Below are 24,509 nucleotides of genomic sequence, written 5' to 3' on the forward strand. Positions count from 1 at the left end.
TGAGAGGCCCTCTTTAAAAAAAAGTTTGCTTTTTACCTTTTTGGCCTTGACATTTTTTCAGAAAACAGAACATTTGTTATGTTCTAGGCATGGTAACTGTTCCACACCTAATTGCTGGAACTTTGAGCACAGTCAGTGATGTTCCAGGCACTCCATCTTACTTCTGATTCCTTTTCATCCTTTTTGTGAAGGTTCCTTTGACATCTGACAAAAATTTTGTTCTTTCCTATTTCAAAATGTTTGCTAAAGAGAAACTCCTTGGGTGCTGGGTTGAAGCCAAGCACACGTTGGCATGCTTGGTGGTGATTTGGTGTTAGATAAGGCATTTTGAGAGAGAAGCGTTTAGAATGGCTTCTGAACTTTCTAGATTGGGGGAAGACTGTGTAGATGATAATTCTACTGAGCATGGTGAACTATAGAAGGGTGAATGATTATTAATTAAAATACCCCATTGACAAATTTTAACATGACTGTCAGTGTCAATTTCCTGCCTTGTAGAATCTAGCTTCTATGCTGTGAGGAAGCACAGTAGCCCATGTGGAGAAGAACTGAGGCCTGTGAGCCATAGGCCCAGCTAAACTTCCATGAACCAGAACCAATAGTCAGCTCTATGAGTGACCTCTCAGCCATCCTAGCAGGATGGCATATTATGCAATAAAAGGTATCCAAGACGGGATTGTTTTTAAAAGGTTTCTTTGTTTGTTCATCTAATATTTTTTTTTTCCCACAAGCATACATTCACTAAATTTGTAAGTAAATTTGTAAGTACTTTGAGGCAAGGACCTTGTCATGCTTCCATTAGTATTCCTAGAGTTCGCCCATGCTTACACCTAAAAGTTACTAAAACTATTAAAAGAATGAGTGAATGAGTATTTAACCTGCAATCAGAAGGAAAAAATAAATAGGGTGCTAAAAAATAAATAAAATTAAGTCCTCGGTTAAAAAAAAAAATCCCCATTGAGCATCTACTTGCATATTAAGTATTGGTAGATCTCAAAAGCTGTGTATGTAGATCAGTAACCTTTGAAAAGAAATTTGAATTTAACAGCTTTTGCACTGTAAAGGTCGATAGTAAGCAGACTCCGAGAATAGTGTTTTACACAGATCTTCAGTCATTTTTGTTGATTTTATTCGATGTTAAACTGTTACTTGTAAAATTTTACATATCTGTTTCCATAAAATCCAGACTTGAAAAAAAAAAATCCAGACTTGATAGCTGTTGATGAAATTAAAATACACGAATACTGGCAGCTGACTTAAGAACGTTGATTAATCATCAGGGTCCCACACAAGATTTCTAGACAGTGGACAAAAAGGAAACCTGCTGCTCTTCTCATTAAAACTGGGTTCAGTTGTCTGGACTACCTCTTTCTTCAGGCACCTTGTCCCTTCGCCTGTCCCCCACCCTTTTACACAACTCCTAACCATACATAAACCTGGTTCACAATGCCCTATGGAAATGATGCTTTCAATGATGTTTTATTCGTACTTGAACTGTTAGTATTTGCCATGTGTCTGTACACGCTGTTTACTTTATTCCTAGAGTGAGAGCTCTTCTGGGTCATTGGTTAGGCATTTCTAAGTCTTGGTGCAAACACTCAACTGGGCAGCCTCCCTTGACTCTTCTGTCGATGTGAATTGAAGCACTCCTTCTCTTTTAAAGTCCATTAGATTCTTTAGGTCACAAACAAATAAATATTTTGATAGTAATAAGCTATTGGTTATTGATTGTCTCCTGGGTACCAGGTATTGTTCCTTGCAGACATTAATTCTAATATTCCCAACAGATCTGCAAGATCAGCCATTACTCATTACTTTTTTTTTTTTTTTTTTTGGTGGGGAGAGTATACTTTATTGATGGTACATGACAAGGTAGGGCTCCCCAAGCCCCTCCCCTTCTTCAAGGGGTCTGAGATGGAAACGGTGGAGGTTGGGAGATTTCTCAGTGTTTTGGGGGATAAGTTGGGGCAGGGACTCCCCAGCCCCTGAGGGCCTCTCTTCCTCTTGCTCTCGCTGGGGCTGGTGGTCCAGGGGGCTCTTACTCCTTGGAGACCCTGTGGACCATAAGGTCCACCGTCCAGTTGCTGTAGCCAAATTCATTGTCATACCAGGAAATGAGCTTGACAAAGTGGTTGTTGAGAGCAATGCCAGCCCCAGCATCGAAGGTGGAGGAGTGGGTGTCACTGTTAAAGTTGCAGGAGACAACCTTGTCCTCAGTGTACCCCAGGATGCCCTTGAGGGGGCCGTTTGACACCTGCTTCACCACCTTCTTGATGTTGTCATATTTGTCAGCTTTCTCCAGGCGGCAGGTCAGATCCACGACAGACACGTTGGGGGTGGGGACACGGAAGGCCATGCCACTGAGCTTCCCGTTCAGCTCAGGGATGACCTTGCCTACAGCCTTGGCAGCACCAGTGGAAGCAGGGATGATGTTCTGGGCAGCCCCTCGGCCGTTGCGCCACAGCTTCCCAGAGGGGCCGTCCATGGTCTTCTGGGTGGCAGTGATGGCATGGACAGTGGTCATGAGTCCCTCCACGATGCCTAGGTTTGTCATGGATGACCTTGGCCAGAGGAGCCGAGCAGTTAGTGGTGCAGGAGGCATTGCTCACAATCTTGAGGGAATTGTCATACTTCTCGTGGTTCACACCCATCACGAACATGGGGGCATCGGCAGAGGGAGCAGAGATGATGACCCTCTTGGCCCCGCCCTTCAAGTGAGCCCCAGCCTTCTCCATGGTGGTGAAGGACCCCAGTGGACTCCACAACATACTCAGCACCAGCATCACCCCATTTGATGTTGGCGGGATCTCGCTCCTGGAAGATGGAGATGGACTTTCCATTGATGACAAGCTTTCCGTTCTCAGCCTTGACTGTGCCATGGAATTTGCCATGGGTGGAATCATACTGGAACATGTAGACCATGGAGTTGAGGTCAATGAAGGGGTCACTGATGGCGACAATATCTACTTTGCCAGAGTTAAAAGCAGCCCTGGTGACCAGGCGCCCAATACGGCCAAATCCGTTCACTCCGACCTTCACCGTTGTGTCTCAGGGACGCGGCTGGCACTGCACCAGAAGATACGGCTGTCTGTCAAACGGGGAGGAGCAGAGAGCTTACTCTCACTACTTTTACAGATAAGGAAATAAGAGACTTGTAGTCAACCAAGTGTCTACACGACTCTTCTTTCCAGTACGGATGGTGTTTCCCTTATGCTCCTTTAATAAATAGTTGAGTGTTAGTGGTGTTTCTCTTTTACATTTTTTACCAAATGGTACCAAGAATAATCTGTACCCAGGTTCCTGATCCTATGTCTAACTTTTATAAAGAGCAGAGTGATCGTGAAAGTGATCTGATAAGAACTTTCTTTGCCTTTGAAAACATGCAAAACACGTCTTACAGTTTTAGCTGTGGTCTGTGGGTTTTGCATTTTTACTTGCTGGAGTATATAGATCATGTGGAGTAGATTTTTCAGAGCATTCAGGATAAGAATGATTACCACCATTTTGATACCCGTATTTCATTCATAAAAAGTGGATCCTTTAGCACAGTGACAGAACTGGTCTTCTGTACTGAAAAAGGCAGTGTTCTTGACACTCATCTCCATTTAGATTGCGGTCTGTTGTGGAATTTATGAGAGGAGGAATAGAAACAGGTCAGGAGCCTCCTAAATCAAATCTGGTGAGCTCATTTGGGGCCATTTGGCCCTTGTTGAATGGGAATAGTGTTATAAGGCAGAGACGGTCCTCTTATATTCCATAAAGAAAATACAGACTTTTGGTGGTTTTTTTTTTTCCCCTTTAGACACAGATACTTTAATCTGTGTTGGGTAGATTACCCCTGTTCATCCTATCTAAACTCCCCTCCCCACTCCATCAGACTCCTCCACCCAGTTTTTGTCAGAGCACTGATATTTTATAGAGTTGCCATTTATTGTCTGTCTCATTCACTAGAATAAAAGCTTCAAGAGGGCAGGGGCTCTGTCTTGTTCATTGCTTTATCTCTAGTACCTGCCAGGTGATAGTCATTATGTATTTGATTAATGAATCATCATTTTTTTAATGCTTTTTCCTGCTTATAAAGGTATAATAATGTTTAAGAATGGTAGAATGAGATTTCACTAAATGAGATGTTGCTAATTGAATTTTTATCTTAATAGCAATGCCATATAAAACATTATAGGAAAAACAGTTAAAACTATCAGTTTTTAAAAAGTTGGCCCAAATTAAGCACACGGTGGGTCTTAGTTATTTTCAGTGACAAGAAAATAGTTGACTTACTTCTGTCTCCCAGGTTCTCCGTGGAGGAGCCAGCCAGCGTCCTTTGACCCCAAATCAGAACCAGCAGGGACAGCAAACAGATCCGCTAGTGGCAGCTGCAGCAGTGAATTCTGCCCTTGCTTTTGGACAAGGACTGGCTGCAGGCATGCCAGGTGAGGCTGCATTGTTGTTTATAATACTTGGAGGGAAAAATAGTCTGCTTGTTGGGGGAGATTGAGAGGAGAACAGGCAATGCTTTAAGCTTGTGTTGGCTTGTCATTATTTGGGCACTGGCAAGGATGACATACACTTGCCTTCACTTAGACCGTAGTTTGCTGATGAGAGCACCTAGTTGTTCTGAGCCCGTCTTCATCTTACGTACCTCCTCATGCATTGCTTAGAGTATGCTGTATTCCTTTGTGATGATCTGTTCTCTCCCTTAGGATTAGGGAGAATAGAAGGAGTGGGCAGGCTACTTAGCATCACTCCAGGGCCTTAGCCTTCATGCTGATGTCTCTGAACAGTATTATTCGGAAGTTCCTAGTGTTCCTTGATGGGGCGATCCCTCACGTTTCTGGGATTTCTCCAAAGCCAACAGGAGAGGTGCTTTATAGCTGCCTGCCCGTGATTAATATTTATCTTGAATATATGTTATTCTTGGCTCACTGTCACCTGGTCCTATTCTTTGCATGGGTTGGAAGTAATTTGTGCTTCTTCCTTTGAAACAGGTCCTTGTAAGACCTCAGCATAAATGTGTGGGTTCTTACTGATCGTGGAGTATAGCCCAATTAATTGATCTATTTATGAATTCGCTGAGTAACTTTAACATGTATCATTTGTTATATTAGTTATTAAGCATTCAGGTTTTATTGGGAAGTCTGCTGTAATTTCTCCTATTATTCAGTAGGATTTGGAGATTCCATCTCATATGGTGATGTGAAAGATCTTATTATTTGAAGTGTGTCTAGGTTTTACCTGCTAACTTGCAGGATATTTGTGCTTAACACTGTTACGAGGTATGAAAGTACTGTAATTGTTGTAATCATTTGTACCCTCCATTACTTCTCTAGTCAAAAGACATAAAATATTGTCAGTGTATGATTTCTGGTGATAACCTTGGTTAGCACTTTGAAGAGCACAGGTGTTCCCTATCCCGCCGAGTTCCCTTTCTTTTATTTATTTTTTTAAAAGATTTTATTTATTTGTCAGAGAGAGAGAAAGCACAAGCAGGAGGAGTGGCAGGCAGAGGGAGAAGCAGGTTCCCTGCTGAGCAAGGAGCCCGATGCGGGGCTCAGTCCCAGGACCCTTGGGATCATGACCTGAGCCGAAGGCAGACACTTAACCGACTGAGCCACCCGGGTGTCCCCTCGAGTTCCCTTTCTAACACTTAGTGGGTGGTAAATAATACTGCCCCCTGTTGTGCCAGATATCATGCTAGATCTGTCACAGTCATCCTTTAATTGTCACAGTAACTTTATGAGGCAGGTATTATTATCCTCATTGAAGAAATAGATGCTCAGAGATGCAGGGTCATATAGCTATCTAGGTGGTGAAGCCAGGAGAGACATCTACGTCTGTCTGTCCCCACAGCTGAGAGTCTGTGACTGTTGATAATATGCGACTACCCAGGAAACACTGTTAGTTTCATATATACTTGTATGTGGCTTAATATTCCCAGGTTACCCAGTCTTGGCTCCTGCTGCTTACTATGACCAAACGGGCGCCCTTGTGGTGAATGCAGGAGCGAGAAATGGTCTTGGAGCTCCCGTTCGGCTTGTAGCTCCTGCCCCAGTCATCATCAGTTCCTCGGCCGCGCAAGCAGGTGAGCTTCTGTCTTCGTGAACTCCTGTCAGCAGTCCAAAAGGGGCGATGGATGATGTTCTTACAATATGTTGAAATGTACTTTATTTGACAGTTCTCAATATAGCAATTCTGCCCTGTAATATTTCAAAGAGAAAATCAGAAGCAGCAAGTGACCTCGATAGATTCTGTTGACAGCCATGTACCAGCTGGTTAGCAGCAAGGACCTGCTCCACCGTGAACATAGGAAGTTGGATTACTCACACAAAATGGCACCGTTGGCAGAAGTCCAAGGCTAATTTCACAGAAATCCTTGACATTATTTTAAGATAATATTTTTTTTTTTTTTTGGCGGGGGTGTTTTTTGTGTTTCGGAGGGAGGTGGGATGGAGGGAGTAGTGAGAAGTGACAGAGCAGTGTATTTTGATGGGGGGCAGAATAAGTTTTTGTTTTAAGCTTTATATCTGTGTGTATATATATATTAGGAATATAGATTAGGAACAATAGTGGGAACATCTAGAAGAGAGCAATATGTTCAGGAATTTGAGGGGCTTGTGTATATTGCCAACAGTGGTTCTGGAAAAGTCCTCAACATTGGTATTTGTGGAACTTGAGATTTTAGGAAGTAGTCGTATTTAAAATGGCTACATTTGACATCTGTACCTATTTTAAACGGCAGACTCTTTAAAGCTGCCACCGTAGCGAATTTGGCTTCCATGGTATTTTGACTTCAAATTGGAAGCAGAAGTAGAAAAGAGAAGCCTCAGATGGAGGGCTCAGAGGCAGATTCGTGTAGTTCTTTACAAAGCTCGTGTCTGCTTTGCGAAGCTGGGAGCGTGTGACAGCGTTTCTGGAAGCCTGGGAGCGCGCGACAGCGTTTCTGGAAGGCTGGCGCCGAGGCCGGGGTGCGCGGCCGGCGCCTTTCCCGGCCCAATGCTTTGCTTTCTTCCTCGTAGCTGTTGCGGCGGCCGCAGCTTCAGCAAATGGAGCAGCCGGTGGTCTTGCTGGAACAACAAATGGACCATTTCGCCCTTTAGGAACCCAGCAGCCCCAGCCCCAGCCCCAGCAGCAGCCCAGTAACAGCCTGGCATCCAGCTCTTTCTATGGCAACAACTCTCTGAGCAGCAATTCACAGAGCAGCTCCCTCTTCTCCCAGGGCTCTGCCCAGCCTGCCAACACATCCTTGGGATTCGGAAGTAGCAGTTCTCTCGGCGCCACCCTGGGATCAGCCCTCGGAGGGTTTGGAACGGCAGGTAGAAATCCGACTTAAGTGCTGTTAAAACTGAATTTTTGTTGTTTTTGCAATCTTTGTGGAACACTGATGATGCATGGAACCCTGGACAGATAGCCCAGGCAGATCTGGACCGAGCCCCGTGGGAATTCGGCCGTCCCACAAAGCTTTGAGATGACGGACTGTTAAAATCAAGTTTTACAGTTGGGGCTGATTTCAGGTCTATGCTCATATTGCTGCTTATTTATACTCTCATGGTTGATTTGTTTCAGGGATCAGAAAACCGGGGGGGCGGTTTTTGCAGGCATTGGGAAGAACGTGGAGGGAAGTGTAGAAATGTGAATGTTAAAAACCGAGGGAGGAGGACTGACCAAAGACGACAGGGTAGTGTACCCCTCAGTCTGCAGGCCTTACAGAGTCAGGAGTTTGCTCCAGTCTTTTGAGAAGAATTAAGGTGGATATTACGGAAAAGTGGGAAGAAGGACATTAGACCGAGATATTTTTAATGTTTTTTTGATGGGAGGATAAAGCAGGAAAGTAGTTAGGAAAACAGTGGGATAATTGCAGTGTTTGTAAAACAATGTGATCTCAGAACAGAAGGGCATGTTTGAGAGAGAGAATCTTAGATTGGAATTGGGAGCTAGCAATAACTCTTGATTGACTGAACCCATTGAGAAGATAGGCTTTCACATGTAAGTCTTGTGTAGTGGGGAAATACCCCATTTACAAATCTTTTTTCTGTATTCCATTTTTCTATTAGAACCTTTGGGTTGATGAAAGGCATTCTTTCTAGCCCATTTTCTTTCACCTTTTCCATAGCTTATGTGGCCGTCCGAGCTTTTTACCCCATCCCCACCCCATAATATGTGACACCAAAGGAAGGTAAATTTAGCATTCGTGTGATGGTTTGAACAAAAGCTTCATGTTAACCTGAGCCATGTCCTCTTCATTACTTTACCTGCCCCTTAGAACTGCCACATGAACAGTTAGGCTGTCTCTGCTGACAAATTTGCGGTGGTAAGGAGTCTGGATCAAAGTGTTAGGACAGGTCACTGGGCTTGTTCTTCAAAGAACAGGCCTTTTCTTATCTGCATTGTTTTAATTCCATTTTAGTTGCAAACTCCAACACTGGCAGTGGCTCCCGCCGTGACTCCCTGACTGGCAGCAGTGACCTTTATAAGAGGACATCGAGCAGCTTGACCCCCATTGGACACAGTTTTTATAACGGCCTTAGCTTTTCCTCCTCTCCTGGACCCGTGGGCATGCCTCTCCCTAGTCAGGGACCAGGACATTCACAGACACCACCTCCTTCCCTCTCTTCACATGGATCCTCTTCAAGCTTAAACCTGGGTAAGAACCATTACTCTAACACCACCTTGAACTCTAGAAATCTCTTGCCACTGATGACATTACAAGTACTTTGCGTAAGCAAAGGACAATCCCTTTATCCCAGGAGTGTCCTGGGTGTTCTGTGCCTTCCTTAAGTGCCTCATGTTATTTAGGCTGTACCTAGAGAGCATAGCAGTTTTGGATTTATTCAAGTTTGGGTGCATCCCCTATATATTCACTTCAGCTTCAGTCTGAACATCTTGTTCTTTGGCTACACATGGGAGTCTTTCATTATAAATCCAGTACAGATTCATTTTCAGGAAAGCTGGAAAACACAGAGACATAGACAAAGAATGTGTTCATTTAGTGTCACCACCGAAATATCACAATTAATATTTTGCCTTATTTTTCAGGCTCCCTCCCCACCCCCATATACGCTTAATATCTTACTCTTCCACATAAAAACGTTTTATTTGAAAAAATTACCAGATTCTTAATTTTTTTTTTTTTGGTATAAACTACCTAGTATGCTAATGAGTATAGATGTGTATTTCTCAACTGTATGTTTAGGTTGTTGTTATGTATGGGGATTTTAAAAATGTTACCATCTAGATCCTAAAATGAGGAAGGAAAAGAGGATTGTAAATAGCAGGCCGTAAGGATGAGAAGAAACTTACGTTAATACTTCGGGTGGCAAATTCCTAAGTCTTTCAAGAGGTGGAAGGTGGTGCATACTTCCTTTCCTCAGATACTGAGTTTGCGATTTGAAGTGCTGATTTATTTCTTAGATGAGGAAAGTTGAGGCGTTGAAGTAGAGTGACCATACAACTTATGGTGCAAGGTAGGACACATTTGAGAGTAGATGGGGGTACTGTTAACAATGAACTCTGTGATGACAGACCTAAGCTGTCCTAGGAAAAGTCATCATGTATGGCCACTTTCCCCAGAAGATTATGTTTGGTTTTTATTTTTAATCCTCTGTTTACTTATTTTTTTTAGAGCAGTTTTAGCTTCATAGCAGATTTGAGGGAAAGTACAGAGATTACTCCTGTACCCTCTGCCCAGCGCATGAGCAGATTTTTCTAGTAGCAACACCCCCAACCAGAGCGGTACCTTTTACAGTTGATGAACCGACACTGACACATAATTATCTTTCAGAGCTCATAGTTTACATGGGCTCTCTTCAGTTTTTAACCAGCAAGATTATAAGTGGCTAATGGGCTCCAAGATGAGGACTGACTAAATGCGAATAGTATGCTTTCATTTGGAAAGACAAAGAGTGGGAAGTGATTTATAAAAGTCAAAGAAGTCCTGAAGGGGATAGGATAATAGAGGCCTTATTCTAGGACCAAGAATGCTATCTCTGAGTTGGAGAGGTGGTTTTTAAGGCAAAAATATGTCCCTATGTTTGTACATACACATTTGTGTGAGTGTGTGTGTATCCTGAAATCTCACTCGGTCAGAGCTGTCCTTGTGGAACTCATTGTCTCAGGTTATATATGGACGTTACTTTAGAGAAGTTGTCAGGCCATTCTAGATTGGTAAATCCGTGGACAGATAAGGCAATGGGGGGTACATTGCACAACAGTGTTTCCTAGTGACAGAATGCTTGGCTTTAAAGACTGAGGGTTAATACAAATTGTAAGGGGTAAACGAAAGTCCCAGTTTAGTGTGTGGATGGAAGGAGCTAATACTTACTGAGTAGTTATTATCTGCTACTATTAATGGTTTTGAGTGCTGTACATATAACTCTGGCAGGTGTAGGTATTTTGCCCATGGTACAGAAGTGAGGAAATTGCCTGAAATATCTTGCCGAGGTCTTCTCATTATCTGAAGAGATTTAGCATCAGATGTGTTTGGCTCCAAAGCCCACACCATCATTGTATGTCCTGTCACGTGATATGCCCAGGGTATCTTTTAAACTGGTGCATTATCAAATCCAGAAGTCTTCCCTTTTAATTCCTTGATTTAAACATTTGAACTATGTCAGCTCATACTGACGTTCATAGTAAACCAACTAAATCTTGCAAACTTTTTTTGGGCGGGGGGTGGTCCAAGAGCCAGGTCGTAAATTTTTTAGGCTTGCAGGTCAGATGGTCTCTGTAGTAAGTATTCAGTTCTGCTGTGAAGTACAGAAGCGGTCACAGACAAAATGTAAATGGACGTGTAGCTATCATGCAGTCAAACTTTATTTCCAAAAATAGGTGACAGGCCAAATTTGTCCTGTGGGCTGTTTGTCAGCCCCTGAACTAGATGCTGTGGCTCTTGGGGTTTGAAAATGGAGGTGGAATCAGTACTTGCATGCATGGTACCTTTCCTCTTCCCAGTGGATCAACATGGTCATGAAGTATACTTCCTTCTTCATTCCTGTTTCCCCTGTGAAGGAGGAAATGACTGTTGGGGCAAGTGATTTCTCATTTTAATGACTCTTGCTGTCTGCCTGGTTTTCTTTCTGACATATCTTCTCTTTTAGAAACAATTGAACTCATTTAAGCAATTTAGTTGCCTGTGTTTGCATGGGACTTCCATGGCTGCGGGTACTGTGAGAGTCAGACATGTCATTCCTCAGGAACCCTGTGTCTTGATCAGTAGAGCTTTGCCTTCGCTCAGTCTGTTTCCTTGACAGAAGGGTTCTTGTGTGCTTTAGTCTTAACCTAGAGAAAATAGAGGTATGGGAATTGGTTTCTAACAGTGTTTGTGTAGAGGTCCTGAAGCCATTTTTGGTGCAGGAAACTTAACATTCTTTGCCAGATATATATTGGGCCACACCTGATACGGTTTCTGCTGCTAATAATGCTGTGCTGCTGACCCCGGCCATTAGTTCTCAGACCAGGAGCCGTGCTGTGCGCGCATTTGTTGTGTTCAGTTCTCACGTAACTCTGTCCTACAGGGAAACTTAAACTCAGCATGGTCTGGTGCCTTTCGTAATAAGACACAGCTAGCAAGTATTCGAACGTACATACCAGCCTGTAGATCTCTCTTGTTTTCCCAGTGTGGATCTTTTCTCCATCATATGATTTTCATACTTCTTCCCCGAAGTCACACATGTGTTAGGATACTCTCCAAATGATCACTGACCTGCTTAGTTAGCTTAGTTTTTTTTCCCCCCTTATTATTTATTCAACAGTGACTTTTTGGTGTCTCATTATTTATTCAATAATCACTTGTTGGTGCCTGCGTAAGACTTTTAAATGTTTTCTCCATTAGCAGTTGTTTAAAGACCCAAATTCTTTTTTTTAAAGAAAAACTTTATTGAGTTATATTTTACATATAAAATTTACCCATTTCAGGCTTACAGTTCAGTGATTTTTAGTAACTTTCCGAATTGTACAACCATCACCATAAATCAGTTTTAGAATATTTTCATCCCCTCGGTAAGATTTCTCAAGACCAATTACAGTTAATCTGCATTCACACCTTTAGCCCCAGTCAGCCACTGATCTACTTTGTTTTTAAATTTGCATTTTCTGAACATTTCATATGAATGGAACCATACAATATGTGATCTCTTCTGTTTGGCTTCTTTCCCTTCTCATGGTGTCCCCCGTCCCCCCCAGCCCCACCCCCCACCGCATTTGCACGTTTTTGAAATTTCATTCATAATCTTCTGTGTGTCAGTAGTTTGTTTCATGTTATTGCTGAATTGTCTTCTTTATGGACATACCACATTTCGTCTAACCATTCACAGTTGAAGGATTTTTGTTGGTTATAGGTTTTGGCTATTAGAAATCATGCTGCTATGAACATTGCATCTAAGTCTTTACTGTGGGCACATTTTTTTATTTCTCTAGTAGTAGAATTGCTGAATTGTGTTTCAGTTTTATGTTAAACTTACTGAGAAAATGCCAAAGTGTTTTCTAAGTTGTTGCACCATTTTACATTCCCATCAGCAGTGAGGGCTCTAACTTCTCTGCATCTTTACCAATGTTGTTCTTATTTAATACAGCTATTCTAGTGGGCTTGAAATGGTGTGTCATTGTGGTTTTAATTTCCATTTCCCTCATGACTAAGGATGTTGAACATCGTTTTCATGTGCTTATTAACTATTCATATATCTTTGGTGCAATGTCTGCTCATATTTTTTGCCCATTTTAAAATTTGGGTTGTTTGTCTTATTATTGAGTTGTAGGAGTTCTTTTTATATTCCTGCCTACAACTCCTTCATTAGATACCTGCTTTGCATGTATTTTCCTCTGTTTTTTTGCTTGTCTTTTCTTCCTGCCTGCCTTTTTTTTTTTTTTAGGTTTTTATTTATTTACTTGTCAGAGAGAGAGAGTGCCCGTGAGCACAAGCAGGAGGAATGGCAGGCAGTGAGAGAAGGAGGCTCCCCGCTGAGCGAGGAGCCCAGTACGGGACTCAATCCCAGGACCCTGGGATCATGACCTGAGCCAAAGGCAGATGCTTAACCGACTGAGCCACCCAGGCGTCCCGTCTTTTCATTTTTTAAAAGTATGTTTTGAAGTGCAGTAGTTTTTAATTTTGATAAGGTCCAGTGTATCATGCTTTCTGGTATAGAAATCTTTGCCCAACTCAAGCTCTTAAAGATTTTTCCCATGTGTTTTGTCCTAAAAATTTTACTGTTTTAACTCTTATATTTAAATTTGTCATCCATTTTGAGTTAATTTTGTGTTATTGCCTGAGGTGGAAGTTCATCTTTTTAAGCGTGCACCATTTTCCCCAGCAAAGTAAATTTTCGGTGTACAGTTCCTACATGCCTTTTGTTAAATTTGTTCCTACCTGTCTTCTTTTCTTATGCTGTTATGAATGGAATTGTATCCTTGGTTTGGTTTTGGGTTGTTTGTTGCTTGCTTATAGAAATACAGTTGATTTTTGTGTATTGATCTTATATTCTGCAAATTCACCATACTTACTTATTAGTCCCCATAGGTATGGGTAGATTCCTCAGGATATTCTGTATATAGGATCATGTCACTTGTGAATAAAGGGTTTTTCAATCTGGATGCCTTTTATTTCATTTTCTTGTCTAATTGTCTAGAAGCTCCAGCACAGTGTTAAATACAATAGACAAGAGCACACATCCTTGCCTTGTTCCTGCTCTTGAGGATAAAGTATTACTCTTTTACTTTTAAAGTATGATCATTGTAGGTTTTTCATAGATGTCCTTTATCAGGCTCACTTCTATTCTAAGTTTAAGAGTTTTGCCATGAATGGGGTTTGGATTTTGTTCAGTGCTTTTTCTGTGTTTATTGATGATTGTGTGGTTTTTATCTTTTATTCTGTGAATATAGTATGTTATATTAATTATTTTTTGGTTGTTAATCCACCCTTGCGTTCCAGGGATAAACTCTGCTTGGTCCTCTTGGAGTCGGTTAATATTTTTGTTGAAGAGTTTTGCATCTATATTCATGAAGGATTCTGTCATTTTCCTTTCTTTGCCTGACGTGTTATCATGGTGACATTGACCTTATAGTGTAGGTTGGGAAATGTACCACCCCCCTCTGTTTTCTGGAAGAGTTTGTAGAGTATTGGTATTATTTCTTTAAACATTTGATAAAATTCAACGGTGAAATTATTCTCGCCTGGGTGTTTACTAATGGGAAGATTTTTAATTACTAGCTCAATTTCTATTTACATCTTATGGGGTCAGGTTTTCCATTTCTTCTTGAGTCAATTTAGGTAATTTGTGACTTTCTAGGAATTTGTTCTAAGTTGTCACATTTGTTGGCCTAGAGTGGAAATGTCTTAAATAAAATCTCCCACCCACTTTCTCAATCTCTCCCTTCCATCTCTCCCATACATAAATGTACATATGTGCATATGTGTGTTTAGTAATTTAAGTTTTGTATGACCCCGAGCAAGTCAGGTGTTGAAATAGTTTAAGTGTGTGTTACACTTCTCAATTAAAAAGTATTGCTTTTGTAATTATTAATATTACTATTGATAATATTATTAACAACTAGACTTCAGTCCCCGTTTGTGGCTTATAGGTGGGTGAGATGAAGCCTTTAGGGTCTCACCTATACCTAAAACATTTGTCTCTAATAAGTACCTCAGCTAGAAAAAGTAAGGGATGTAGAGATGAGTCTCCCAAAGGTCTGATTCTTACTAGTTTTGTGTCTTGTCTCCCTGTAGATGTCTCCATTCCACACCCATCTCCTCCCCATTTCCTGAAATGCTTCTTTATGCTTATGGTTTTCTCTGTAATCTCCAGATTGTGCCATTTTTAAACTCTTAAGCATCAAGAAGTAGCAGATGTAATATATTATAATGTGCATGGTTGACAACCCCCAGCCTTATCACGTGTCCTGGAAGAAGAATACTGTGCTTGTTAATTCCCACAGTGTTGAAATACAATAAAAATAAGCTCGAAAGTTCATAATCTGTCCAAGGCAAAAAAAATGTAAGCACTTAGTTTTGTATGATAGAATTCCTATCTTCTTAAAATTAATTCTTGCTGTTCTTATATGTACTTAGTCCTTTAAGAAAAGCAAAGTTCAAACACAAAATGGTTTTCTCTGTCCCTGCATGAACTGCAAGAGATGTTTCTAATTTATCGTTCAGTAACTTGTACTAATTTCGGATTATTTACTAGTCATGTATGTGCCTTTCCTACTTCCCCATTCTAAAAGGTAATGTATTTTGTGATGCTCATCTGATTCTCTGAAAGTGACTTGTCATCTGTAAAATTAACCATGTGAAAATTAACTTATTTTGGACTCAGTAGTATGCCCTGATGACAACTCATTTGGGGCTTATTTTAATTTAGGGCTACCTGGCTGTGGTATTAGTATTAGGGAGGTAGACTGGGGAGAACTTCCTGTAAACATTGTGGTGAGCAGTGTTGTCTCTGCCTGTATTAAATAGAGTCAGATGTTGGGGACCTTGACAGTTTTTTCTTTAAAGGTGAAGAAGGCAGGATTTTTCCCCGTGGGTATTCGATTCTGTTTCTGGGTCTTTGTTCTCTTTCCTTTTTGGTTTTTGGGGATTCTGTTGATACATCCTCTAGCCCAGGGATTCTTCCCTCAGGTGGGTCCCGTTTACTAAGAAGCCCATCAAAGAGTTCTTCATTTTGGTAACAGAATTCTTTATCACTAGCATTTCTTTTCAGTTCTTAGGACTTCCATCTCTGCTCACATTGCCCACCTGTTCTTGGATGCTGTCTGCTTTCTCTTGTCAGAGCCTGTAGCACATTCACCAGAGTTGTGTTCAGTTCCCAGTCTGATGACGTGAATATCCCTGCCGTGTATGTCCCCGATGCTTGCTTTCTCTTCACATTGCGTTGTGTGACTGTTGGTATGCCTTGTAATTGTTTCGTGAGAGCCAGCGATGATGTGCCGGGTAAAAAGAACTGCTGTAAAGAGGCTTTCGGTCATGTGTTGGCGAGGTGTGTGGGGAGGGGCAGTGCTCTATGGTCCCATCTTTGGGGCTCGGTCTTTTAGGGAGCCCGTGCTTCCAGGCCTCCAACTTCACAAGGGCTTCTCATTTGTTTCCTCCCCCTTTTGGTGGGCCAGGATGGGTTGAATAGGCTGGAGTTGTCTATCTCCCTTCCCCAGCTCAGTCGGTCTCTGATGATAGCCCAGCAGGTTACGTTCTGGTTAACTAGTTTCCCCAGGGGGCAGGCTTGGTGAAGAACAGAGCGCTCTGGCCTGTTTCAGACTGGTTTCTTTTCCCTTCACCTTACTTAAGCCAGAGAAAATTTTTCTCTTGTATTTATTGTGGAACCTGGTTACGATCTCGGAGGTAAATCTCACAATATGGGGGTTTTAACTCTCAGGGCTGCCCATTCTAAGTTAATAAAGCAATTTGTCAATTACAGTTCAGGTTTCCTTATGTTTGCCATCCATATTAGGATGGTTTTTTTAGGAGTTTGGTTCTGTTTCTCTGTTGATTTGTTACTTTTTCCTAAATGCCTTTATTAGTGACCAGATTCCTAAAATATCTTTATTTTCAAAACTTTGTGTGTTTGTGCCATTCCTTCTTCTTAAGCACGTTCCTTGCTGTTCCCACACTCTGCAGGACCTGCTGACTTAACTTGATTTTCACCTCTTTGCCCATTTCTCTGCTGTCTCAGGCCAGGGAAGAAAGAATTGTTTCTGAAATAGTTTAATAAAGAGCAGCCATGTGGCTACTTACTATTCTCTATTCTTACAAACCTTCTCCCTTTCTTGATATGAGTCTCATTTGGTTGCAAAGGCACTTACTCTGGAGTTGAGTTGTGTCACAGATTCTAGCCACAATCATCTTGGGTTTTGTATCTTTGGGTGAGCATTTCACCTCTTTGAGCCTTAATTATCTGTTACTTAAATGGTAATTTAAAACTTCTTTTCCAAAATACCAGTGAGAATTCAGTAAAAGTGTATATGGAATACTTCTAACATAGCGCCTGGCATAGGACAAGTGCTCAGTAAATGTTTCACAAATGTTAACATTGAGCCATTTCCTTTTGGTTCCATCACTTTAATTGAGATCCAGACCTTTGAAGCTGGGCCCTAGAATTCTGTGGAGAAATCCAAGCTGGGTATCTTTTTGTAGCTGCCATTAAACTCCAGAGCAGACATTCATTACATCTCATGAAGTTAACAGACAGTTCATGCTGGGTGACTTTTCTCATGGATTCTGAGTTGTTGTTCATCTGTGCTCTTTGTGGTTTATTTTGGTTTTTCTTACCTACTTTGCCTTTTTGTTTAAAAGGAGTGGGGTAAAATAACACACAAAAGTTGTTTTTTTTTAATAGTGTGAAGTTAAGAAAAAACTACCGTTGTAAAAAAGTAAGAATATTGAATATATATTCTCATGATATGTTTTTACTCTATTTTACATTTTGATAAGCTCTTTGGTCTTAGACCTCTATTTTATCTGTGTTGAGATTCACAATTATTACTCCCTTGTCATCAATTCAGTCATCAGTATCCGTGGCATGAAAGTTGTTGCTACTGCAATCATTTCAGGCTCTGTCCCAAAAGAAGGTGTTAAGAGCTGCCTATTCCGGATGCAGATCTTGAAAACCTTCCATTGCAAAGCATATGTCCTTTTTTCCTACTCCTTATGTCTCTTCCTCAGCCTAGGGTGCCTTAGTGATTTTTCAGATTTCTGTTTAGTGGCAGAACCATTCCTTCAAAGCTTTTTGGGAAGCTCTAAACAGACCAATCTGGATACTCTTGATTTTTTTTTTTTTTCCTTTTTTAAGGACGGGTTTCCGATAGGAATGGGATTATTCTACTCAGAGCTCAGAGCAGAAAACGACTTGCGGTCTCTGTGCATTGTGTGTTTTCAGATTCCTGGTGCTCAGGTGTTGGGTCACAGGGCAGGCACTTTCCCCATCATTTTCCTTACTAAGGGCTGTGTTAACCATTGCTCCGTTATTGCTAGTGGTCCCCTATCAGTGGGTCCAAGCACTTCCCCTCTCAGTCTTTGTGCAGAAGTTTCTTTCCGTCTTGGTGAGTTGGCCTTATAAAAACTGTGGCACTAATAGAATCAGATCTTAACACAAAAGCAATAGAATTGAAACAAAATCAGAAATGATGCAGGCTTTCATGTGTGAGATGCTTTTTCCCTCTCTTGAACAGAATTCCTTAAGAATGAGTCTTGAGTTGTCTTGTTCTGTAACCAACAGGAGGCCTCACCAATGGCAGTGGGAGATACATCTCTGCCGCGCCAGGCGCTGAAGCCAAGTACCGCAGTGCGAGCAGTGCCTCCAGCCTCTTCAGCCCCAGCAGCACCCTGTTTTCTTCCTCCCGGTTGCGATATGGAATGTCTGACGTCATGCCCTCTGGCAGGAGCAGGCTTTTGGAGGATTTCCGAAATAATCGGTACCCCAATTTACAACTGCGGGAGATCGCTGGGCATATAATGGAGTTTTCCCAAGACCAGCATGGGTCCAGGTGAGGACTTGGCTTTGGCACTTAAGGTAACTGAAATCTTAATGCCTTAAATTCCATGCCTCAGATAAGGTATACACTAAGTAAATAGCCATGAAGTAATTGAAACAAAGTTTGCCTCTTAGTATGCTTCCTATTATTTATTTCAGAGGGATGTGGGGATATGAAGATCATCAGATACACAGGTGATTGAAAAGAGCCCTTTGGGGCGCCTGGGTGGCTCAGTCGTTAAGCGTCTGCCTTCGGCTCAGGTCATGATCCCAGGGTCCTGGGACCCTGCATCAGGCTCCCTGCTCGGCAGAAGCCTGCTTCTCCCTCTTCCACTCCCCCTGCTTGTGATCCCTCTCTCACTGTGTCTTTCTCTGTCAAATAAATAAAATCTTAAAAAAAAAAAAAAAGCCCTTTAGTAATCTGGATCACATGCTTCAAACAGACCTTTTATCATATTGTGGTGTTCCTAGTTCATGGGAACCTCACAGAATGTCTATAATTTAAGGAACAGAAACACTAACACAGAGATATATGTACACTTTTGTTAACTTAAATCACTATTAAGAGTCTTGCTCTTTTTTTGTTTTTTTTTAAAGATTTTATTTACTTATTTGAGAGAGAGCGCAAGTGGGGCGGGGGGGAGGGGCAGAGGGAGAAGCAGACTCCCCGCTGAGCAGGGAGCCCAACATGGAGCATGATCCCAGGACCCAGAGATCATGACCTGAGCTGAAGGCAGATGCTAAACTGACTGAGCCACCCAGGCGCCCCAAGAGTCTTGCTGTTAAAGAGACATTATTCACATGTAAGTTTGGATGTGTGCTTGCTCAGGAATAAGATAGCTCCCACCACTTTTCTGTGTCGTTCCACTCTGTAGAGGTGAGAGAGAAGAAGCTACTGTAAAACACAGAATCTGCTTTGGCTTATCCCTCCCCGTTTGGCTGTTCTAGTGGCCTTCTCAGAAGGGGACCACTCTGGTTCTGGGGGAGAAAAGCCTAATTATGGTGACATCACCCATCCTTTCCTATTTGTCTCCATTTCTCTTTCTTGCTGTCTGTGCCCACTGAAACAGCTTCTAAAGAACCCATCTCCTCTTTGAGTTTTGCCATCTTGCTACTGGGCAAGGATTTCTCATATTTGGATCCTATAGACCAGATTGAGAGCATGTTTTTTCTTACATAGTTACCTGAACTGAAAACCGCAAACTTGAATACTACTTCAGAAGACACTGCAGGCATAAATCACAACTCTACCACATCATGAATGAGTACTACTTCATATTCCCATGAGTTAAAGAAGATACGGAGGGCTATAAGCACTGCGTTTATTGATGTAGGGCTGGTTTCTAAAAGAGAAAGTCAGGTAGAGTTCTCCCTGAGTTATGCCCACCTTCACCCTCCTTTCCCTGCCCCCCCCCCGCTTGTCTCCCCCTCATCCCCACACATAAATACGGTTTTGTATGTTTGTAATGAAATATACTAAAATTTAAATATACTTTTAAAAGCTCAGTGAAGCTAGGGGTACTTCACACTCTAATTTTTTTTCCTTTTCAGAGATTTCAATGAAGTGAGCTCGACTAATTCGTTTAAATAACACTGTTGTGTGTGTGTGTGTGTGTGTGTGTGTGCGCCCCCATATATATGGGCACATGCACATGCGCACAATTTCAGAATGGATACATTATATAAATTGAACTAATCCTTATTGATTTCCAAGTCTTCCTGAGATGCTAGGATTGCCATTTTTACTTTGTACTTCAGGTTCATTCAGCTGAAACTGGAACGAGCCACACCAGCTGAACGCCAGCTTGTCTTCAATGAAATCCTCCAGGCCGCTTACCAGCTAATGGTGGATGTATTTGGAAATTACGTCATTCAGAAGTTCTTTGAAGTAAGCCTTTGTTCTTTCTATTCTTTGACGTTAGAGAATCTCTGGAGCATTTTGATTTTCATTAGCTGTTTTTAGAATGGCAATCTCATTCCAGTCCTCAAAATGAAGTGTGTGTGGTCTTTTGGAAGAGCTTTTAGATGTTTCTCCAAGTTATTAGCAGCAGTATATCATTTAAATACCCAAGCAGATGTGCCAGTCTATTTTAGGAATGTGTTTGGAGAACCGCTGTCCCCATTAGGATCCAACACATTATTTCTCATTGTTATGATAGATTCACTAAACATGTCATTTTTAGAGGAAATAATCCTCGTAAGATAATTTTAGCGGGATCACGATAAAGTGTTCTAAAAAATGGATTTTTAGGATTCCTGGAGAGTTATCTTTGAATGTCAACTGTAGTGTTTTTCATTATAAACTACAGTCATGAGGATTGTTATATGCTTCTTTTTAGGTGATCCTTCAGCCTTGGTTTCCTCTTTTACTTCTGTTATTATAACATCCACTCTTGTTACCATTGCTTTTGAAAAGGATTAATGAGATTGTTGGATTAATGTCTGTTTCCCCTACTAAACTAAAATGTCAGAAAGGCAGGGATTTTTTTGTGTGCTTTTGTAACCCTGGTGTGCCGGTATCAGCAATTCCAACCAAGTCCTAAATCCAGAAAGGAATGAGACATTGAGATGAAGAACCTGTTACAGGGGAAAATGCTGGAACTGCACATTACCTGCTCCAGACAGAAGACATTTGTCAGTTTATAGATCTTACTTTCTTCAGTTTGTGTGAAGATTTAAAAAAAAAAAAATGGCTCACTCACAGCCTTTCTACCTTTTCTCACAAAGACTGAACTTCTTTGACTCTTTTTTTTTTTAAAAGATTTTATTTATTCATTTGAGAGAGAGAGAGAGAGAGCACAAGCAGGGGGAGAGGCAGAGGGAGAAGTGGGCTCCCTGCTGAGCAAGGAGCCCGGTATGGGGCTTGATCCCAGAACCTGGAGATCATGACCTGAGCCAAAGGCAGACACTTAACCATCTGAGCCACCCAGGTGCCTTACTTCTTTGACTCTTAACTCCTTAGTGATACACTAAGAAACCACCATATAGTAACAGTATACAGTTACTGTATACAGTTACAGTAACAGTAACAATCAGTAACATTTCTATTTACTGAGATTTTGTGATTAAATTCTGAGCAAAGTGCAAATGCAGTGACTTTTAAAGGAACTTTATGTTTTATAAACACATCTGTCATCCTTGTGGTCTGTATTAACAGCAGTAAAAATTGTTGCTATTACTTTAGTTCTTGTAACAAAGAGTAACCTTTTTGTGGTCCCTGTAAAATTACTGTAATATTTGGTAGCAAATGATCCATGTGCCCTTTCGAAAGGTTAGAGTTAATCCATTGTATCTTTAATTTGAATGTTTGTGCTTTTTAAATTGATCCAATGCTTGCGGGGACTATCAGTCAAAATCAGTTTGGGGAATAAGCAAAAACTAGGGGTGCTGTACTAGATATGGTCTGTTTTTAAAAATTCAGAGAACTGAAAAACCATTTGTGATGATTCTTGTTTCTGAGATGCATCTATTGAATTAGTAAAGTAATACCAGTGACTTTTAGGGGCACCTGGGTGGTTCAGTCATTGAGCGTCTGCCTTCAGCTCGGGTCATGATCCCAGGACTCTGGGATCGAGCCCCACATCGGGCTCCCTGCTCAGTGGGAGGCCTGCTTCTCCCTCTCCTGGTCCCCCTGCTTGTGTTCCCTCTCTCGCTGTGTCTCTCTCTGTCAAATAAATAAATTTTAAAAATCTTAAAAAAAAAAACCAGTGACGTTTAATCCTGTGCCTCTTCCCCTTAAATTTCACTTAAAATTTAAAACCCCCAATTAAAAATAAGAAACCAACATAAAATGACTTATATTTTTGATTTTAGAATGTCTTTTCACCACCATCTTGTTCCAGATAGAAGAACGTAGAGCTCTCCAGCCCTAGAGGCCCATGTGCAGGCGCAGAGATGGCATACATAACTGTATGATTGGGGACAAGCTAGAGAACTTCCCTGGCTCACACAGCATCCCTGGTCCATAGTTCCCTTGTGTAGAAACTGAGTGGGTTTGGGAAGCTGATTATATATAAAATCTCCTCCAGTCTCATGATTATGTCATTCAAATGAAAATAAAAAGCCAGGAATGGGAAATCCTTCTAGGAAGAACTTCAACATTTGTGCAGCCTTACCTCTAAATTATTCTCCTAACTTGCCCCCGGCCTCTGTTGCCCTATATATAGAGAAAATTTCAATTCTTAGAGTGATGTAGAACCCTAATTCAAAACAGAATGTCCATATGTTTAATTTCATGTGGATGAAAGAGGAACTTTCTAACCCATGGGCCTCAGACACCTGAGCGCTATAGATTTGCTCTAGGAAGTCTTTGAATCTTTCCCATACACTTCCTAAGGTTCTAGTAAACAGTGTCTCCCACATGTATTACTATTTTTAGAATGTAAATGCTCTTATAGTTAATAGGAATATACGTTCATAGTGTTAGTGAATTAATGGCAGCTTTGAGGAATTACATACTTGTTTAGCAGATAGTAGTGAAACTGCTGCTGTTGGATACGTGAGAAGTTTTTCAACATTAAAATGGGTTTCTCATAATCAGAGGCTGAGAACTCTTGGCTTGAAAAAACAAAGAGTTGTTGAACAAAAAAGTTAATTAATCATAGAATGACATGGCTAAAAGAGGTTATGCCAGTGGTTGATAAAGAATAATGGATGCTTTGCTTTCTCTGGTTTCTTTCCTTCTACCTAAGTAATGGTGTTCACCCACACATTATGTCTAGTTTGGCAGCCTTGAACAGAAGCTGGCTTTGGCAGAACGGATTCGAGGCCATGTCCTGTCATTGGCCCTGCAGATGTATGGCTGCCGTGTTATCCAGAAAGCTCTTGAATTTATTCCGTCAGACCAGCAGGTAATTGTAAGTTTCCCCTTTAACTTTTCTCTTGGTGTTCGATGTTTCTCCATGGTACATGTAGTGAGCCCTGTAAATTTGTCAGTCTTTAGTTTTCGTGTACAGTTTTTTGTGTTTTGTTTTTGTTTTTTTTTTGGTGCTTGTGGCTGCCTTCCTGTGCATGGCAAACATGAACTGTGCAATTAATTGTGTAAATTTACAATAGATCCGGTGTCTTATGTTAAAGCCATTGGTTTCAAACACTCCTCTCATTGACCAGTCTAGTAGGTGCAATTTTCTAGGTGGGTATTTTGTTTGACAAGAATTAAAGCAGGTTAAAGTGCTAGAACTGACCACTCCAACAAACCAAACTTAGATGATCTAGCCCACCTACAATTTTCCTTCACTTCTTCTTTACTCATCCATCCCCCCCCCCCACCGCCTTTCACTGAGAGAGTGCCTGCCCAGTGCCTGGCCTGGCGCCCACCCTGTGCCGGGCACCAGCGCACACATGACGCAGATCGGTCCCTGCCCACAGAGCACCGGGTGGGGAAGAGCAGTGGGAAGTGCTGGTGAGCACGTGAGAGCCCGTGCTCACGGCTTCACGGGAGACTCTGCGGGAGGGAAGTCCAGGCTGAGGAGGAGTGAGGAGGACAGGGACAGAAATCTGAACTGTTAGGTGCTGTGTGTGGGGCTGACACCGAGAGCCGCCCATGGCTTCTGGAACAGTCTCAGAGCCGGTCCAGCCAGCCCCACGCAGCGCCCCTGGGCTCGGGAAGCAAGACACACCCACGGGCAGGCGTGCTACAGCTGCGTTTGTGCTGGGCAGGGCCTCGAGCCCCAGCTGCTTCTGACCCGAACCTTCAGCCTTTGGGCTCTGGACTCCCTCGGCCTCTGTCATGGGAGGGGTTGGCCACGGTCTGGCGATGATGAGCCACTTGCCCTCCCTGAGAACAAAGTTCGGTAATGAGAATCTTTGTTATGGACTCAAGTTCTGAGCCAGACGAGGGCCCCCTCCTTCACCCCCACCTCCAGTTCAAAACACAGCACGACACAGCGAAACACTGCAGTGGTGTTGGCGGTGGCAGTGGAAGGCTGGGGGAGTCCAGAGTCCTTCCAGCTGTGAGGCTCATGGATGCGCGGGTCAAGACGCTGGGGAAGGCCGAGGCCGTGTCGGAGACCGTGGCGTTCACTCAGCGCTCAGCACTGGAGGCGCAGCGGTGATGACGTGGTG

The 24,509-nt window shown here is 42.0% G+C and overlaps 1 protein-coding gene, 2 non-coding genes and 1 pseudogene across 14 annotated transcripts in view; 3 read left to right on the top strand and 1 right to left on the bottom strand.

Annotated features, from left to right (window-relative positions):
• Window positions 1-24,509, top strand: part of PUM1 (pumilio RNA binding family member 1) — a 138,338-nt gene that overhangs the window by 97,643 nt on the left and 16,186 nt on the right. For 7 of the 12 annotated variants that reach the window (XM_073903044.1, XM_025856985.2, XM_025856986.2 and 4 more), the window contains 7 exons: window positions 4,292-4,430; window positions 5,936-6,079; window positions 7,014-7,310; window positions 8,402-8,638; window positions 18,192-18,459; window positions 20,205-20,334; window positions 23,168-23,302. In XM_073903044.1, the coding sequence (XP_073759145.1) occupies window positions 4,292-4,430; window positions 5,936-6,079; window positions 7,014-7,310; window positions 8,402-8,638; window positions 18,192-18,459; window positions 20,205-20,334; window positions 23,168-23,302 (1,350 nt within the window). The remainder of the gene's footprint in view (window positions 1-4,291; window positions 4,431-5,935; window positions 6,080-7,013; window positions 7,311-8,401; window positions 8,639-18,191; window positions 18,460-20,204; window positions 20,335-23,167; window positions 23,303-24,509) is intronic. The other 5 variants (XM_073903046.1, XM_025856990.2, XM_073903047.1 and 2 more) reach the window with 4 other exon arrangements.
• Window positions 1,769-3,846, bottom strand: LOC141374477 (glyceraldehyde-3-phosphate dehydrogenase-like; annotated as a pseudogene).
• On the top strand, window positions 4,547-4,624 carry LOC112812438 (small nucleolar RNA SNORD103/SNORD85). The gene has a single exon (XR_003205290.1). It is a non-coding gene; the product is annotated as a small nucleolar RNA SNORD103/SNORD85 (small nucleolar RNA).
• LOC112812437 (small nucleolar RNA SNORD103/SNORD85) lies at window positions 24,195-24,279 on the top strand. Its single transcript, XR_003205289.1, has one exon. It is a non-coding gene; the product is annotated as a small nucleolar RNA SNORD103/SNORD85 (small nucleolar RNA).

The sequence above is a fragment of the Callorhinus ursinus genome, unplaced genomic scaffold (assembly GCF_003265705.2).
Source record: "Callorhinus ursinus isolate GAN/ISIS: 27379988/994484 unplaced genomic scaffold, GSC_fseal_2.0 scaffold18, whole genome shotgun sequence".
Lineage (NCBI taxonomy): Eukaryota > Metazoa > Chordata > Mammalia > Carnivora > Otariidae > Callorhinus > Callorhinus ursinus.